The following is an 18,199-nucleotide window of genomic DNA, read 5'->3' as shown; positions in this document are numbered from 1 at the left end:
CGTTGTATTGCTCAGCAAGATGAGAATAAGAAATATTATAAAACAAACTTGGACTATTCTTAGATTAGGTATTGCTTCATTCTTTTGTTTTTAGCAATTTTATTACAATTAAAAGTAACATGGGAAAGTCAAAGAGATCTTCTCGTGTTCTTAAAAGTTTTAAAATGAGCAGTGGGATGTTGCATATAAAATGCACTGTTTAAAAGTTCCCACAAAGTCAAAGTTCTTAGGGACAATCACAATAAAAAAGTATATGCTAAGCGTATAAATTTGGCGGTGGGACGAGGTAGAATCCTTTGCCGTTTAATTATATCTCATACTGTATACATCGATTTCTTAGAGAACAGAAAGTATTAATAACTTTTAGTGTCTACCTGCTTAGCAGGGACACATGGCCGAGTGCTTATGGTTTCAAGGACTGACAACATTCAAAGATTACCTTTTCTGATTTGATGTTTAGGGGAGGGAAAGGGGATCTGCAGATCTATTAACATTTAGCTTGGACTTTTGCGTTCATGAAAGAGCTGTCCCTTAGTTATCTTACAAGAATGTATTCTCTCCCTAACAGAAACAAAGATACACAGTTGCATAAACGGCTACACAAAGCCTACACGAAGCCAGTGACCCTTAAGACGTTAAAGAAAAAAAACTAACAAAATTCCAACTAATACACATACAGGTAGCTAGTAATACTCTATACCGAATTTAACATACACATCAAAACATCTCTCGACCGCCAAGACAGTGTTGACATAAATTGCCTCAGTTAGCTATCTCGTTTAGCATTGGGCTTTTATGTTTATAAACAATGCATTTGATCAAGGCCAAGTTAAAACCTTTTGTTTTGATAAGAAAAAAATTTAAATTACACGTTTTGTAAGAACATCTGGTGGTTTACCACTTTTAAGAATAGTTCTTGACACAAAAGTGCCTAAAATTCAGGAGCAGCTAAAACTAAAATATTTCAAGTATTACTGAATTTATTGTCTCTTGCAGAGGAAGATAAAGGTTTGGTTTGAGACAACAACACGGCACACGTGGCCAAAATACTTCTCTCCAGCATTTCCAATCCTTTCAATATCTGAAAAGGTTTCCAAATTCAAAACTTCTTTATTTAACTTAGGTGGCATACAATTGCTTTAATATTCTAGACATTTGAAGTGCTCCCTGCAATTGGACCTGATCCAGGTAAACCATGTTGAAAAAGAAACATCCACTCCATGTAACCGTACCCGTGGTCGTTTTAGGCGTTTAAACTTTAAAACCCACGGACGTTTTAGGCGTTTTTTCTTCACATTCCAGAATTTCATTCATTGGAACTTGAAAACCCGCGGACGTTTTAGGCGTTTTTTCTTCCATCTGTGATTTTCATTCATTCGGAACTTTAAAACCCGCGGACGTTTTAGGCGAATAGACATTTTGCCTAAGATCGCCCCGGGTTTGCTTATTTGAGTAAAATAAAACACGCACGCCGCGCATCGTCATAGTCGAAATCGGCGGATGCCAAAAATAAATTGATAAAAATAATTTAGTTTTTGTTATAGATTATTCTATCTATAGAGAATTTTTTTTCTAGTTCACAAAACTAGGCTTAGGCAATTGCCTAGGCTGCCTAACCCTAGATCCGCCCCTGCGGGCGGTATAAATTTTTTTCTGTAAAAATTTTGTTAAAGTGTAGCTGAACTTTTTGAATGAATTTTGAAGTTTTATTTAAGCCACGTGGATAAAGATTTTTTTTTATTTGAAAACAAAGCATATTTTTGCCTATTTGCTTGTGAAAAATAAACAATAAATATAAAAATGACAGTATAGTCATGCATACTATTTCGGACATGTAGAAAAGGAAGTTAAGATTGAGAGAGTCGCTATACCAGTAGAGACGCTCGATCATCGTGTTTGGGGTTCACGATTTAAAACGTCCCCCACTTTTCTACCGCAAAATGAATGCGCAACAAAAATAACCTCGGAGCCCGTATCGCAGGCGTAACATTCTTTGCACGTGCGTTTTACATCGCACGCGTTACTTGATTTACACGTGCGAATCATCGCACACCTACTCAAATATTCCTGAAAAAGACTGAGAGTCTGTCTCGTGACAGCAAAAACATTCTACACTTCAGAGGGCATCCTCTCACATTTAGGAGTAGGAGCAACAAGGTTTCCAATGTTATGTTCGTCTACGTCTTGAAAAGTCGGAACTAGCTCATCATTCGCTGTTCTTTCCGGCTCGAATTGAAATCCTAGAACCTGCGAATTATTTTCATTCATTGCTATCTTCATAAAGAACTTTTTTAAACAAAGGAAAAAAATTATAAATAAACATTTAGTCGTTCGATGCGCAAGTCGGGGGGGTTCGCCTAATAAGAAGCCAGGTAACTACGTCACAAGCAAAAATGTGCTGAATAATGAATTGACCCAGTCCTTTTGCCGCGTTTGAAAGTTCGTGAAGATGGTAGGCTAGTGCAGCAAGATCAAAACAAACAAACGATGGTGCTAAATATTGGATAAATCTTTGTTGTTTAAGAGTGCAATCTTCGTTATTTTTGATACTTAATAAAACAAAAGAAAAGATATTGTTTTTTAATCGGACAGTACCTTTAAGTATACGGAACATACATGAATATTAGTACTAAGTTATCCTGATTAACATTTATACCGGCAGTTGACTTTTCAGCATCTAATCTATGATGTCATAATTTCGCATAATTAGTAAAACTCTATCTCAAAAACCGATAAAATTTTTTTCAAAAAGATAAAGATTCCTGGACAACTTTTGTGTGAGCTCAACTTGTTCTTTTCGCAGAAGATAAGCTTTTACTTGAAATAACGTTTTTGAAATTACCCTGTCATTGTCTCGCGTCCATTGTTCTGCCACGGATTTGGCTAGAGTCTGGTAATAATGTAATTTTTTGAGTTTAGCCAGAGAAAGGATTTTAAAAGCGTGTGATAATTTCAGTGTTTCTCTACATTTCTCTCGCTTCATACTCTTAAAGTGCAGTAAAAGTCCTGAAAATATTATTTAATGTATTGATCAGGGAAAGTAATGTCTTTTTCACCTCTCAAGTCAGGAAGATTGATTTGGGAAAAGTTCTCCTATCCTTTACAAAGGCAGATGCAATAAGCTATCAGAACCTTGTGGTATAACAAAAAAAATTCTCACTTAATGTTAAAATAGCTTCTTTAACTAAAATATAAACATTACAAGAAAACGTCCTTCTCTTTTCTTTGGAAAACCTTTGGCTTCTCCTTTCGTCTCCAGATCTCTTTCACATTCGGCATAAATTATGTTCATTTAACACCACTTTGAGAACGTTAATTGTCAAATGTAAGATAGAATAATTACATCCTTTCCTCGTCATTTAACATGTCTTGAATGTGAAGCTGTCGCATTTTTTTTTGGTTTTTCGATTCGACGGTCAGTGCCTGGAATTTCTTTGCCGTCTTCACCCCTGCTGCGTGTTCTACACAATCACACGATAACTCCATAGGATACGATTGTTGCACAGCTTTTTTCAATTGATGTTTGCCAGTTCTTAATCTAACCGCTCTCACAAAACTCTGTTATCAGTAGTTTGACAGCACCTAATCTTCCAAATCGAACGATTTTTTAGTTTCCATGAATAAGCATGGAAGTTCCAATCTCTATCTTTTCTAGAATTTTTTCATTTGATTGTCGTGTGTTGTTCTCGTAGTCGTCAAAGTATTTCGTCATCTATCTCTTTCCCACATTCATCGTCGCAAATACTTCGCTCTTTTATGTAAGTTTAACCATTCAACATCTTTCACTTACTGTCTCTTCCGGTATAGCGTTCACTTGTTCGTATATAAGAGAGTTCGCAGTAAGAATCGGCACCTACACGTCCTCTTTAACGTAGGATATAGGTCAACTGTTCAGTGTAACCTCCACAACAAACAGCAACTCGTCCTGTATGATAAATAAGCAGGAGAAAAACTTTCCCTTGTTTTATGAAATAAATTATTTTAAACCAATTCTCCCGGTTGGAATGTCACTTTCAGTTTAAAAATACAGGCATAATTTTGATTAAATGTATCACGTGACATTTTCCGACTGGCAGAGTAATTGTCACGTTCCCGAAATAAGAATGTATAGTGTTCAAAAGCCTCTCGCCCCTCCGTTCGTCTCCAGACCTTTTTCATATGTGGCATGAATTATGTTAATGTATTTAACAAAGCGCGGATTAGTGAATCAGGCGCTAAATTTAATAAGATCTCAAAACTTTGGGGTGGCAAATACTGCGTTATGCTGATATTTTATTTATGTATAATTTCATTTCACGAAAAAAGATTATCGTTTTAGCTTTATATACATGTTTTTTTTTTTAACAAGTGAAATAAAAGGATAAAAAACTAACAAAAACACCAAAACAAATTTAATAATGTAATGGAACACACACAAAAAGGCAAGAATTGATTACTTTTTAAATATTTTAATATAAACAATATCAATTGTATATATATATTTTTTTTTTTCTCAAAAAATATCACAAGCAAACTCCTTGACTTTTACATCTAGTTATACAACATATAAAAGTTAGTCTAGGAACTTTCTTTAGCCAGACAAGGTGGTCCCAATTGCAGCATCTAGCTTAAAAGGTTTGAACAAAATAATCACAAAAAGAATAAAAAGAACCTATAACTGTGGCAGAAAAATTGTTTGAACTCTGCGTATGAATACTACCTAGCTTGTGAATGTTGGAGCAATAGGTTGTCCTACTTACTAGGTATTATTAAGGTATGTAGCTATCCATTTCATCCATGCTTGTCCACTTTTGCACTTTTGTATATATTACCCATTCAGCCCAGCAGCTACACAAGATTATCTAAAAGAGGCATTGCGTACGGTATTACAAACAATTATTTTGCAGAGAAATTTAGGCTAAAAACGAGCAATTTTTTACATTAAAAGTGAAGTTATATCATTATGGTGCCTTTAGGTTTCAATACCCAGCATATTTGACCCTACCAGTAAATAACAATACTAATAAATTAGGCAATAAGTCTATTACAAGCCAAAAAACAAAGGAATTTTTTACACTTTCGGCAAATTTTTTACCAAAAGTTTGTCAAAACAGTAATTTTTCAAGTCTCTACCTGTTAGATTGTTCTTTTAGCTTTTTAAAAATGTATGCCGCACTAGCTACATAATTTCACACTGCCCACAAATTCAAAATGATTTAGTGTAACTTTTATTTTCCCAATTTCGATAAGAAATGTATGGCTAAATTAGACCAAATTTGCCCAATCTTCTTCTAGCTCGTCTATGATGTGATGCACACCATTGCCCGCCAACGGCTTCAATAAATTTGAAAAACTAAAGCAAATCCGCTGAAATTGATTTAATGAGTAAAATAAGGATATGAAAAGTGTATCTACTTATTTATCGAAACTGTTTTTATTCCCGGCCGCCATTTTGCGGCCGCAACGTGCTTAAGCAACCAGCGCATGCGCAGTCTTACTTTCCGCGCTGAAACAGCCATGCTTCGTGTTTCGATTTCCTGTTTCGATCTTACATTCTGTTTCATATACTATCACTTCGATAGCAGATGTAACTATTAATAGTTATTCTCCACAAAACAAACGCCTGTTAATACTAGGGTAGCAAGTCAAATTTTTTTTCTTTGTAAAGAAACTCTGTCTACCAAGAGCAAACAGAAAAGCTCAGCAAAGTTATCAACGGTAAAAATGTTCACATGTTCCTTGCATTGACTAAATATAGATTTATTAAACACTGCATTCAATGTTTTCAAACGTATTTGCACATCAACGGCGGTGCACTTTCTAACAGTTCGCTGCTGTCACAGTAAAAGGTGCTGTGCTTGTGTTTGTACGTTGTTAAGCTTTGGTGTTTGGTGATAAATATTACTTCATATGCGACTAGCCAAGTATGGTAAAATAATCGTCAATTTTAAAGTCACAAACTGGGAAGGCTTGCAGCGAAATAAAAAATAAAAGGGAAGGAAGGTGTATACTGGTTACACGCTTTTTAGTGAAAACCAGTAAAATCTGACATGAGGTTGGCTGTTCTTATATTTCGAGCCTTTTCCAGCCTGATATGTTCTTATTTTGATCTTAATAAATAGTTAGAACACAACTCTCAGAATTTAGCCACATTTCTGTCAAATTAAAGTGTTCATATGAGAAAATTGGGTGTTTTTTGTTGTTGATGCATCCCTGTAATTGTGTTTATAAAGAATTGAGCAACTATTTTGCAGTTATTTAGCTGAGAAAAGGAAACAAGTAAAAAGAATTTTGAAGTTGTAAGAGAATTCATATCCTGGATTTTCTTATTTTATGAGGAAAATTCAGACTCGAGTTGTTCTTAGTTTTAAAAACAATGATTTGAGCCTTAAACTCTCCTTACTTTATTTTTATTTTTTAGGCAAAATCTGAGGCTCGTTTATAATATTTGTTAAAATTAAAATTTCGCACGTGTGTTCATAACAGATGAAAAAATTCACAGCGAATCTGAAAAGTTGAAAATGCCCATTTAACCATATCTAAACGTTATGTTTAGCAGTTTGGTTGAAATCTCGTTCCCAGGGTTTTTTCTCTTATTGGCGCCACCGCTTATTGAAAGATCTGACTATCATGTTCCTGCCGTCTATTTTTGTTACAACAATCTAACTTAGCTCGTCCCCAGGCTGTCTGGTTAATAGAACACAATACGGAAGGATTCCAAACTGTATAATGTTATAAACTTTAACAATAATGTGTAGCCTAGGTATTTAATAAATTCTGGTAGTAGTTGGTTTTTTACGCAATTTTTAGCTTTGATTTTTTAGTGTGTGACTAAAAGTACTTTTGATATTTCTTGTGTGATTTATACCACGAGTTCTGTTTGACTAAACACGCTTTTTATATGCTGTTATCAGTAAAATCTCATCAGATTAGAACGTATTCGCTGTTCGAGAAAACGTAGGTTTTCAAGAACAATAAACTTTCATTTCATTGTATCCTTAAAAAATCCTGTTTAAACGTGTTTTGTTTTTCCACAAAAATGTACTTTGGAGCACTGAATGAGAATTTGGAGTGCTAAAAACGAGTCAGTTGGACTTTTTTGCGTTATATCAACATTACTTGATCTGGCATATTATGACGTTGAGTTTAATTTGACGTCAAATACGAGAAAAAGACATTCAAAGATTGATCTTGGAAAACGAAGGAATGAAAAGTATTTATTTTATTGGATGCAATGTTTAGTTTCTTCTTCTTTTGATGATTGTTGATTTTTTCTGCTTGTTGACGATATGTCGTAAAACTCAGGAAATAAGCACACTAAACTGGGGAGGGTGGGTCATGTTTTAGTTTTTTGAAGCTTTTCAAAAGCTGTTTTTGCAAATGTATGCGGAGTACAAACTCAGAATATCCGAGAATAAGATCGTTGAAAGAAGAAAAATCAACAGTTAACCTAAATAAAAAGAAATTAAATATTGCATCCAATAAAGTAAATATAGCTATTTTATGTAAAGACTCTTTACAGCTGAAATTGGGAAGCCTAGTAAATCGTTTTCCATGGCAATATAAAAAGACCCTTCCCACGCGCAGAAGATTCAGTTGAAATAAAAATCTCTCTTTTAGTGGCTGATAAGATAGATGGATGTAACCTTGGTTACACCTCCCTGATAACTTATGTAGGTATCGTTTTTAATAAAGCGCAGTAAAGCCACAATAGAAATTGATGATAGAGAAGACTTCAGCATTATTTGTATTGTTTATGTTACTAGGGTAACCCCAATAATGTTTTCAGCAATTTTGTGCTATAACGTTAAAATCCGGTAAAGCTCTAAAAATACCCAATAGTATGTTCATAACAGGTCTTGGTTCTCTTTCTTTTTCGCTAAGTGTCGTATATCTGACAAGGCTTTTATAAATCACACAACGAAGAAGGGTGTGTAGGTGTGAAAAGACAAAATGTTGAGTTTATTAGCAGCATGTTGTAGTTGCAGATGCGCACACGAAAGAGACGCTTGATGTAGTGGGTCTCCATTAAGGTAAGTTGAGGAAAGAGATTAATCTCTGCACGCATCCTCGTCCCCAGAAAGAAAAAAAGGCCCTGAGGACAAAGTTCTTCTACACTTTAACGGGTGTTATAAACACTTTCTCTTATTTATTGTTCAAACAACGTTTATATTTTGAATCTTGCGATTTTTGGGAAATAGGTTACTGATCACCCTGGGGAAGAGGGTAGTTACTGATCTATTCCTGTTTAGAACTTTTTTTTGCGATAAAGAGATCTGGAAACAAGTGTGTTTTTTTGTATGACTGTTTATGTAACTGTTTATATGGGAGGCGGAACGGGGCAATTGCCGGAGCAGGACGTTTTCTGGCAAAAGTCCCGTTCCGTCGTTCCGCAACCATCTATAATTGTACTTAAAATCAATTTGTACTTATATGGAAGATATTTATCCCGGAACAATTTCTTTCTGTCTCGGCTAAGCGGGTTCTGCCTTAAACGGAACGCTTTCTCTATAAATACACCGAACAAGCGAATTAACATCTGCATATCTCAATTAAAAGAAAAAATACATCCCGAAAAACGTTTTTCCATATAAAGACGGGTCAAAATCCTGTTGGCAAAGTCCTATTCCGTCTCTCATATAAACAACCCCTAGGGAGAAATCTTATTTTTTTTAAAAATTATGTAAAGTATATTACGTCTCCAAAAAATTCAAATCTTCTTGCATATTTTTATAAAATTGAACAACTTAATTTGAAGTGATCAAATTTTACGCAGAGGTTTATTTTTGCGACTTGCTCTTGATAATCCAATTTTGTGGAATTTAATTTTGTGAATAGGGTACAAAATAGCAAAAGTAAATACCGCAAATATATATTCCACAAATGTGTCTTCCCGCAAACATTTCTTCCATAACGTAACCCTTTTTTTTCTTTGTTCATTTTAGATGTCTTTCTACTTTACGTTCCTAACTCTTCTGTTTTTCGTGCACACAACTGTTGCAAATATCGAGACACCATTCAAGGATGCCGAAAATGCCATGAAATATCTAAAAAATCACTTGACCGCATTGACGCAACAAGTCATGTTGCAGCAGTTCTTTGTGGAACAAAGAGTCCGCTCCGAAGGTCAAAGTGGATTGAAGCTAGTCCGTCAAAGAAGAGGTGGTGCCAAGAATTATTTCACGGAGACACACACCGGGTACTCCGCTGCCGCCATACACGATCATGCTAACAACATTCGCACTGTAGGGATGGGGGAGTTTACTGCTGTCTTGAACGGCATCGAATTTAAAACTCGCCATAATGATTACAGTCTGAAAATGCCTCACCGAAGCGACAAAACGTATGGTGCCACAGAAGAAGTTCCGTTCCCTGATGTTCCCCCTGAGGTCACGAAAAAGCCTACCATTGATGAACAGATCACAGAAATGAGAGAATGGTTCAAAGCATGGAGAGATCAGGATCATTCCAAAAGGGATTACAGAAAGTATTTTAAACCAACTTTGTGTTATCTGGAAGGCTCGTGGACAACTTCTGGCCAAAAAATTGAAGAACCATTCACAAGTGATCGACATTTTGTTGATGCAGCAACTTGGATGGAGCTTCATGAGAAGTCAAGATTTGTGTCGTACACCGGAACCAAAAGCTTGCTCGAGAACCTCTCTTTTCTACCAACAAAGATCATTGGATTATTAAATGAATCTGTGCCAGTTTTCTCTCAATGGAACTATCGCATCTTATGTCACCCGCTCAAAAAAGATGTTCCGTTGAGACGGTTACGTGTGGTGGAAGATTTGAGCTCTAGAATGATGAGCGGGTATAACATTTATCGACATATGCATTCAAGAGCTGCGAGATTTCAATTCAATGTAAAAGACGAGAAAAATTTTTACGAGCGACCCGTATCGCAAAGAGGTTTCCTAGATGAACTTATGGAAGAAATTCCAGGGAAAGATAATTATCAAGGTTTGGCTAAATTTCTTTTCATTGTTAAAATTTCACATAACAGACCATCCTCCAAAAAGGTTTGATGTCCAAGCCGCTAGCGCTTACGAGTTTGTTGACGCCGACATTTGATGTCAAAAAAGGGCTGGAATCCCTGGGGACGAGGCTGCCTAACATACCCAACACATTTTGCTTTGAAATATCGGAAAAACACATTTGAGAATCCAAATATTCACAAAATCTGGAAATTTAACTTTGGAAAATTAGAAACATTATCCTAAGTTCGCCGACACCTTAATTTTAGAGAGGTTACCTAATCGACTCTTACAACGCCAGCCCAAATTTACTGCTTAGCCCTTACTTACGCCGGCCCTAATGAAGAAGATTTAAGGACGGCGTTAAAAGGCCGTCATGTGGAAACACAAAAATTTTCAATAGTTAAAAATTGTTTAAAAGCATGGTTTCTACAGTTAAGAACAGTGTGCTAAGTCGGTCACTAAGTTTCTTATGAAAACAAAAATTCATTAACCCGGTCACTAATAGATAAAAATGCTAGTGGGTCTTCCATTTTTGTTATTAAGTCGAGTTAAAAAAAAATAGAACATTTTATAAATCAACGCTGTTTTTTCATTTTCTTTTAAAAAATGGCCTTTTAAGGCTCGTCCCATTTAACGCCGACCCTTATTCCGCCGGTCGCAAAAATAACGCCGACTTAGGGCCGGCGTTTCAAAGGCTGATAAGGTAAGTTACAGGTAGAGAGAAAAGGGACCAGACTACATTTTCAACTATAAACAGATAAAATTATACTTGATTAATAAAATCTTTGCAAAAGGAAATGGTAAAAAATATCGTCAAATGTCATGCACGTGAATATTGGTAAACATAAAATGTCCGAAAACAAGCATAAAGTATTTTTTACATGACCGCTATGTTTATAATTCATAGATTTGAATGCAGCAAAAATAGCCTGTCATAATATAGGCTTGCATATTCTCCCATGGACCATGGTGGTTATAATATGCCTATAACGTATATGCTCATAAAACAAGGCGTAGCGGAAGTTACTCGGAATAAATAAAGCCTAATGTAATTGGGACAATCCAAATAAGGCCATTTCTGATAATATTCCTCTTTTCCATGTAGCTAAGTTGAACGATGAAGGATTAGACACAGATGTTATGAACGATAACATGACAAAAAAAGATGTTTCAAGGTATCATAGATGGTATCGTGTGGCTGGTAGAGACGCCATGGGAACGGCAAACATCCATCGTGGATACTCAGATGATTTCCTCTTCGCTGCTATGAATACGCAACCAAAAGTTGCCGGCGTGAAAATAAGAAAGTGCAAAAACAAGTGGAAAAAGGATACTTGTTATGATCTGGAACAAAAGTGGTCATATGCGATACCATTAGAACTGATTTACCTCACGCCTCTATCAAAGTGGAACCCCTACAAATTAAAGTATCATGGCGATCATACAAAATCGCGCACCATTGCTCAAGCAAATGGACGTTTTGGGGATTGTAAGCAGGGCGCGAAAAAAGAACTGAATGGCACCACAAGTAAGCTGTATTATATCACTCCGAATGAATTTTATGCTGGTGGACATGTTGGACGAACTGGTGCTGATACATCAAGAGGATTGACCTGTGTGTTGGATCAAAAGGGCGTGTCTAGAAAGGTGCGAGCGTCTGGAACTCACGTGTTTTTGCCCTACATTACAGATGTTGGTGTCCTCAGACAACGCTACCCAATTTTTCCCGTGCATGGCGAAGGCTCGTCTGTTTGGAAAGAATTGAACGCTTTAAGAGATGTGGTTATGAATGATTTAGAGCACATGAAATGGTCAAGTAGCGAAATCGAGAAAACGAAAGATTCGAATGATACGGAATTAACGATGGGCGCATCAAGATCAACAAAGACAACTCAGCATACCCATATTGTTGAGCTTACTCCGCAAGAAGTTTTACAATGTAAGGGTGGCCAGGATATCTACAAGTCGTCGTCTCTTGCTAATAACCATCAACATGACTTGAGAATCCGTTGGAATAAAACCAACCAGCAATATTTTTATGTTCAGTGTGACGAAAAGTGGAGCTGCTGGGATGGTCATCATAAGTATTTCACAATTGTGGAACTAGATGAGGATGCTGGAGTATGAACACGTTCACTTTTTCATAACGGCAAAAAAGGGACTTGATTCTCGATTATGGGAGTCCAGTTATGTATTTAATGGGAAAGGAATATAATTGTATCGGGATGCTTCAAAAAAGATGTAATAAAAGACTGAAATATTGCAATTTTTCCTTACTAGGGTAAGGCGTGTATAAAAAATCCAGATCTGAATGATTAACTGTTGTCACTTCACATTTGTTCTAGGGAGAGGGGGGTTAAGAGTTACCCACTGTCACTTCTGTTAATCATACTTATTCATCACAAGTAAGATGAAACAAAATGAATTTTCTTCACACAGTTTTTAACTACCACGTTGTTCTTATAAGTTTAGTGAAAATAAGAGCAGATTAAAATACTCTTAAATTTTCAGGCTAGAATTATTTTTTAGCACATTCTTATAATGTGTATTACCGTAATGATCGGATTAAGCGCCCAGCATTTTTTAAGCGCCCCCTCTCAAATAAGCGCCCAGGTAATTTCCTCAAAATTCTATAAGCGCCCAGCACTTATTAACCCTCCCCCCCCCTCGAATAAGCGCCCACCTGATAAAAGGGAGCGCTTAATCGAAAACTGCCTTGAGAAACTGGGCGCTTATTTGAAAATTTTACTTTCTTATATTGAGAACCCTAGCAAGATTATAAACTTCATGTTGTTACATCTTTTGTTCAGTTTTATTTTTCAGGAAAAAAATAAAAATTGAAAATTACCGTTGTCTTTAATTTGCACAAAATTAGGAAAAATTTATAAGCGCCGAGCATATTTTAAGCGCCCCCCCCCCCCCTCGATTAAGCGCCCATGCAAAAAATTAATAAGCGCCCAGAGCGCTTTTTCGGATTATTACGGTATATGTGTATAAAATGAAATGATTGGCATAGTAACTGAAGAAGGCGACACATTTGATGGTTGAGGTTTGATCAGTTTAAATACGCAGTTAGAAAAACAAAAATGCTTGATAATACTAAATTGTTTCGTTCTCTTTTTCTATGGAAAACAAACCTGAAAATTATCTTAAGATATTCTTAACTTTTGAATAAATCCTAGCCTGTTATTCTTATAAAACATATTCTTATAAAAGGGTGCATAGTATCTGAGCATGCGCGTTATTATTTTTGTTGTGTTCAAAGCGCCAGTATTTGGGCAGATTTGGAAGTCGAGTCAACAGCCAACGGTTTGTATACAGATATCTTATTTAGCAACCAATTAAATTCCGTAAAAAGTTTCATCTTTTAGTGCGACGGAGACTGTATTAAAGAGGGGCATCCGCACGCTGGAAAAGTCACACTACACTAAGCACACTGACAATTTTTAAGCTATGGCAATCGCAGCACATGAAAAAAATCGATATTTCGTTAGGATTTTTTAAGTGTTCTGTGTAAAAAATGAATGTATCTACAATTTACTTTTTTTCAATGCATATATACAAAAACAACAAAAACAACAACAACTACAACAACAACAACAAAACGAAAACGAAGATAACCACAAGTACAACAGAAAGATTTTAAATCCAAATTAAAAAATATAAAATAATTCTTTTAAAAACTGAATATGAAATTAAAAACAGAGAAAACAACAACAAAAACAGCAATAACAACAAAAAACAACAAAACCACTAAGAAGAGACAAAAATGCGATTATAAAGATATTTTTAAAAAGTATCCAGGCCGAATTTACGAACTGGAAAACACGTTCATGCCCTAGTTTATAAACCACTAGAAATACATAAACTATTTTTTCCATTTATTTTGAACTGGATATCACCGAGTTAGATCCAAGCCTACTTTATTTGCATATAAACACCACAACCATGGCTACGATTGTGGGAGATCCTCCATTATTACTTAGGCAAAGTAGATCACGAAACAAGTCTCGTACTGCCCGACGCAATGGATGTTTTTGAAACTATTCAATATAAAGATCTTCTGTTGGAGCCCTGTATTCGAGATATTTTTCGTAAAACGTGTCGAAGCAGTTTCTAAACACAATAATAATTCATTAAAAACAACAACAAGAAATATAGGGAGGCACTCAACAAGAGTGTTAGGCATAAAACAGGGTTTTCGTTAGGAGTATTTGAAAAGAAAAACTACCGAGCAACGCAAGTAAAAAGTTTGCACTAAGGGGAAGGGGGGTATAGGGGCAGGCTCTAGAGGCGTCGAACGAATTCCATGCCAACTGATTGGCTTTTGAAGACAACACTAATTTTTATCAACCTACCCTACAACCTTTGCCACTTCGTCCGTGGAGTATTTTGACATAAAAATATGACACGCAAATCTGTACTCATCCGGATGTTTCGTAATAAAACCAAAATACCTAAAATAAATAAATAAACAACAATAACTCTTTGCTGTTGTAATACAGTCCTTATGGTCACCGGTCAATTAATTTTAATCCATGTGCGATTTGATAGCCTGCTTCGACCACAGCAATAACCTGGCTGGTCACATTATGGTGTCAATCATAGATTTTTAATTGGCGTCTCGTTTTGAACTGGTCAAGCAGGATAAAATTAAATATATAAACATTATCGTAATTGGGTGAGTTCTGGTAATAATAAAATATCGAATGTCACGAACTGTCAACACATACACACCTTCTGTCTTTCGGGTGGTTTCCACAAAACGTGACGTTCTTTAACGCAAAATGGTGCGACGCTTCTTCGTTTATAGTCTGTCAAAAAAACATGATAAGAATTACGATTTTCTACGTACATAGATACCTCTTAAATTTGACAAATAATTAGGCTACTAGAAATTGCGGAAAGGTCTAAGAGCAAACATGTGTTGAGAATAGGCAACGTTGTTTCACATTTAACCTGCAATTAAACCTCAGGTTCCTCGATTCTTTATGCACCTCAACCTTGACACCATTTAAAGTAGCAAAAAAATCTTATTCAGCCAAACAAAAGGATGTTTATCCTAATTAATACAGGAAAAAAAAACAGGATTTAATTCTAATGATTTTCTAACAGGTACAGCTTGAACAACAAATAAATAACTGTTAAATATGGACCATTGTTTGGTCTCTAGCTGAACATTACAAACAAAGTGAACAACTCAGTTGTGAGCTCAGAGATTGTTCTAATTCTATCCTTACATATTTTTCGATAGTTTTTCCTTTTTTTGCTTTTCGGTCAATGTCTTGATTATTGTCGTTTTCTATCATGCAGATTCTTATCCCCCTTGTGCTGACTTGCAGAAAGCAAGAGGGCGGATTTGATGTTGAAAGCATACTTCTTTGATTGACAACCTAAAAAATATTTTCAATGATATCAAACATTAACATCTGCTTTATGTTCCTTCTATGTACTGTATTTCTATTTTTTATTTAAAAATTGATTTAAAGGGTTTGGTGCTAATTAGAGGGTGGCACTAATAAAAGGATGGCACTGATAAAAAAAAGGGGGAGTGCTTTGTAACAATTGTAACATTGCCAGTTTTTGAAATTAAAATTTGGAACCTGGTAACTATTACAAAAATACATATAGTACTGGACATGACATTTTTAAAAACAACATGACATGACATTTTTAAAAATTAAAACAGAATAAAAAAATAATAAAAAAAGCTTTCTTCTATTTTCAACAAGGAAAGTTTTGTGAAGGCCCACCCATCAAAACTGAATTGTGAAAAAGTACTTTTGTATCTGTACTTTCCCCTATTAAGCATATATACAAAAAATAGATAGCATTTATATGGGTCACAAAAGAAATGTAGTACTAACAAACTTGAATTAAGATACAAGAAACTAGATTCTTATTAAAAAACATCATTATAATAAAAGGATAGCAAAACCTTGTTTAACATGGATATATAGTTTAAGTGATAAATTATATACATAAAAGGATAATAAAAATAAAAATAAAATTGCTGTAATCAGATGGCTAAATTAAGATAATAATGTAACATTTACTTTTCTTTTTAAGCTGTATTTTACAGGATGACAGTTTAATTAATGATTAATTATATTTACAACATACAAACGGAAATACAATTTTAGTTCACCTTTGCAATAGCATAGCATAAGACCTCATCACCTTTACAGTCAAGAACTTCAACTGAACCAAGAAACCTAAAAACAAGTAAAAAAATATAAGAAGACAAATAGTTATTTTTCTTTGTTTTTGACAGGATAGGTCCTAGGAAATTCATCTATTTTTTTACCACAAGATATCATAAGTGAAAAACAACACTGTAATTAGAAATGGCAATTAATATTTAATTAGCTTTGTTCACAAAAGAACAGTATGAAATCCTAACCTCATTTGAAATTGCCTGTGATCCGAGGGTTCCTCTATCCCTAAACACAAAAGGGTAAAGTCCATAAAGAATGTTTTAAATTCAACAAAACATAAAATTGCATACATTAAACCTTGCAACTAATTAATTAAACTAATTCTCTTGACTAACACACACAGAATACACAACTTTTACAAGTCACAAAAATTAAAAAAGATTTTGTAAACATTAGGTATCAATCATAGCTAAGTTGAAAACAATTTTGGTAATACCTGATGATATCTCACGTAACATTATGTCAGCAACATAGCGACAGGGAAAAACACCTTGTTTTCCAGTTGCAAGATTTATTCCTTCGTACCATAAATCATCAAACATTTTTATAACTTGTATAGGATCACCATCTATAAAAGGAAGTTCATCTTTATGCCTTGCATAAAACTTATACAGCGCAACATGCGTTTGTTTCTCATGACCATTTTCTTGTGTTTTAGATTCTTTAGACTCTTTTCGTTTCATTGTTTGATAACCATTATTACTTGTTTCTGAAACTTCTTTTATTGTCTCATTTTGTGAGTCTCTCCTTTGCTCCTGTGGGCTGGGTTTTTGATCTGTTGTATAAAATGTTGACGAACCAGCACTACGTGATTTACTGTCTTTTTTCCGACGAGGTAAACTGTTATATTTAAACTTTGCTGTCAAGCTCTCATGTTTTTCAGGTTCACATTTAACATCATCTGTACTTTTACTTATTTCTTTATTGTTCTTTAAAAAACTTGGAGTGGATGGTAATAGTCGCCTGGCTGTCCCTGGACTCTTTGATCCTTTTTTCTTTTTTAACGAAGCTGAATCAAATGATTGTGTTTTTTGAAGACCAATTTTTGGTGAGTGGTTTTTTTCAGGGTCTGCATCTTGAACTTTAATTGAAGCTTGGTTTAACATCATTCATGGGTTTAATGCTGGTATGAATAATATACTTGCATTATTAATTTAGTTTTAAACATTGTTAAAACAAGCACAAATCCATTACATTGGAATAATTAAAGGGAACCCGAGATATAAAATGATGTTGGACTTATAAGAGCCTAAAAATTTGATAACCAAGTCATTTTAAAAAGCTCTTTTTGTTCTCAAGACATTTACATAATACAGAAATTCAGATTTAATTACGCTGCATAAATTATGATGTCATATTAAGCCTTCTGAAAAGGCAACCCTTTTAATTAGGACCATTCCTACACTTTAATTTTAAAATTCCTAAAGCTTATTTGCAAAACCAAAATCCATGTTAATTTTTTGGGGGAAATTGTTTGTTTTTCACCAAACTTAAAAGATTTTATCTGTAATTATTAATGAGGAATTTATTTGCAATAAAATATAGCTATAGTTTCCAATTTTCACACCAAAAACATAAATACTTATGAATAAAATGTTAAATTTGCAAACAATATTAGATATTTTTATATATTGTCTTTTGCAATCTATTATGATCTGCAGTTACTATTAAGTTATTATACTTTATACTTGCTACCTAAAACGATGAGTGTATATACATGCTCATTGTCATCAATACAAAATCAAAACACAAAATCAAAACATTCTGTTGCACCGAAATTGGTCTAGCTAGCTATATTTATAGCTATCTACACGATTATATAGCTATCTAATCTAAAATAAATTAAAAAGTACTCTTGTTAGCTAATTCTTACACATTATTTCTTACAAAATGAACCAGCCAACAAGTAATAAGAAAAAAAACGTTCTAGTGCTGCTTTACGAATGCAAACAAAAAGGAAGAAAATTGAATGAAAGGCTAGCTCTATAACTGCACAAACAACAAACCTTAGCCATATTT

The 18,199-nt window shown here is 34.7% G+C and overlaps 2 protein-coding genes and 1 long non-coding RNA gene across 4 annotated transcripts; 1 reads left to right on the top strand and 2 right to left on the bottom strand.

Moving 5' to 3' along the window:
* Window positions 1-3,160: 3,160 nt before the first annotated feature.
* On the bottom strand, window positions 3,161-5,435 carry LOC130655798 (uncharacterized). Of its 2 annotated transcripts, XR_008984748.1 has the most exons (3): window positions 5,113-5,435; window positions 4,740-4,841; window positions 3,161-3,925 (listed from the first exon to the last, which is right to left on the bottom strand). It is a non-coding gene; the product is annotated as an uncharacterized LOC130655798 (long non-coding RNA). The 2 variants fall into 2 exon arrangements; XR_008984747.1 differs by having other exon boundaries at window positions 3,161-4,841.
* Window positions 5,436-7,852: 2,417 nt separating this feature from the next.
* On the top strand, window positions 7,853-12,220 carry LOC130655155 (uncharacterized). Its single transcript, XM_057457865.1, has 3 exons — window positions 7,853-8,012; window positions 8,925-9,945; window positions 11,068-12,220. The coding sequence occupies exons 2-3, from the start codon at window positions 8,925-8,927 to the stop codon at window positions 12,087-12,089; spliced, it is 2,043 nt and encodes a 680-aa protein (XP_057313848.1). The 5' UTR covers window positions 7,853-8,012; the 3' UTR covers window positions 12,090-12,220.
* A 1,227-nt stretch (window positions 12,221-13,447) lies between these two features.
* LOC130655724 (C-Jun-amino-terminal kinase-interacting protein 1-like) lies at window positions 13,448-18,150 on the bottom strand. The gene is made up of 7 exons (XM_057458506.1): window positions 16,617-18,150; window positions 16,366-16,405; window positions 16,111-16,177; window positions 15,203-15,355; window positions 14,700-14,776; window positions 14,321-14,419; window positions 13,448-14,078 (listed from the first exon to the last, which is right to left on the bottom strand). Exons 1-7 carry the CDS (start codon window positions 17,287-17,289, stop codon window positions 14,006-14,008), a joined length of 1,182 nt encoding a protein of 393 aa, XP_057314489.1. The 5' UTR covers window positions 17,290-18,150; the 3' UTR covers window positions 13,448-14,005.
* Window positions 18,151-18,199: the final 49 nt, after the last annotated feature.

This window comes from Hydractinia symbiolongicarpus, chromosome 8 (assembly GCF_029227915.1).
Source record: "Hydractinia symbiolongicarpus strain clone_291-10 chromosome 8, HSymV2.1, whole genome shotgun sequence".
Taxonomy (NCBI): domain Eukaryota; kingdom Metazoa; phylum Cnidaria; class Hydrozoa; order Anthoathecata; family Hydractiniidae; genus Hydractinia; species Hydractinia symbiolongicarpus.
This window is presented reverse-complemented; position numbering and strand designations above follow the sequence as displayed.

What these genes read in the sequence shown, in the direction of transcription:
- LOC130655155 (XM_057457865.1), top strand. Translation starts at nt 8,925, where the DNA reads ATGTCTTTCTACTTTACGTTCCTAACTCTTCTGTTTTTCGTGCACACA. An exon ending in AGGGAAAGATAATTATCAAG is followed by an intron (nt 9,946 to 11,067) that starts GTTTGGCTAAAT and finishes TTTTCCATGTAG; the next exon opens with CTAAGTTGAACGATGAAGGA.
- LOC130655724 (XM_057458506.1), bottom strand. Translation starts at nt 17,289, where the DNA reads ATGATGTTAAACCAAGCTTCAATTAAAGTTCAAGATGCAGACCCTGAA. An exon ending in TATGCTATGCTATTGCAAAG is followed by an intron (nt 15,356 to 16,110) that starts GTGAACTAAAAT and finishes AATATTTTTTAG; the next exon opens with GTTGTCAATCAAAGAAGTAT. An exon ending in AACCACCCGAAAGACAGAAG is followed by an intron (nt 14,420 to 14,699) that starts GTGTGTATGTGT and finishes TATTTATTTTAG; the next exon opens with GTATTTTGGTTTTATTACGA.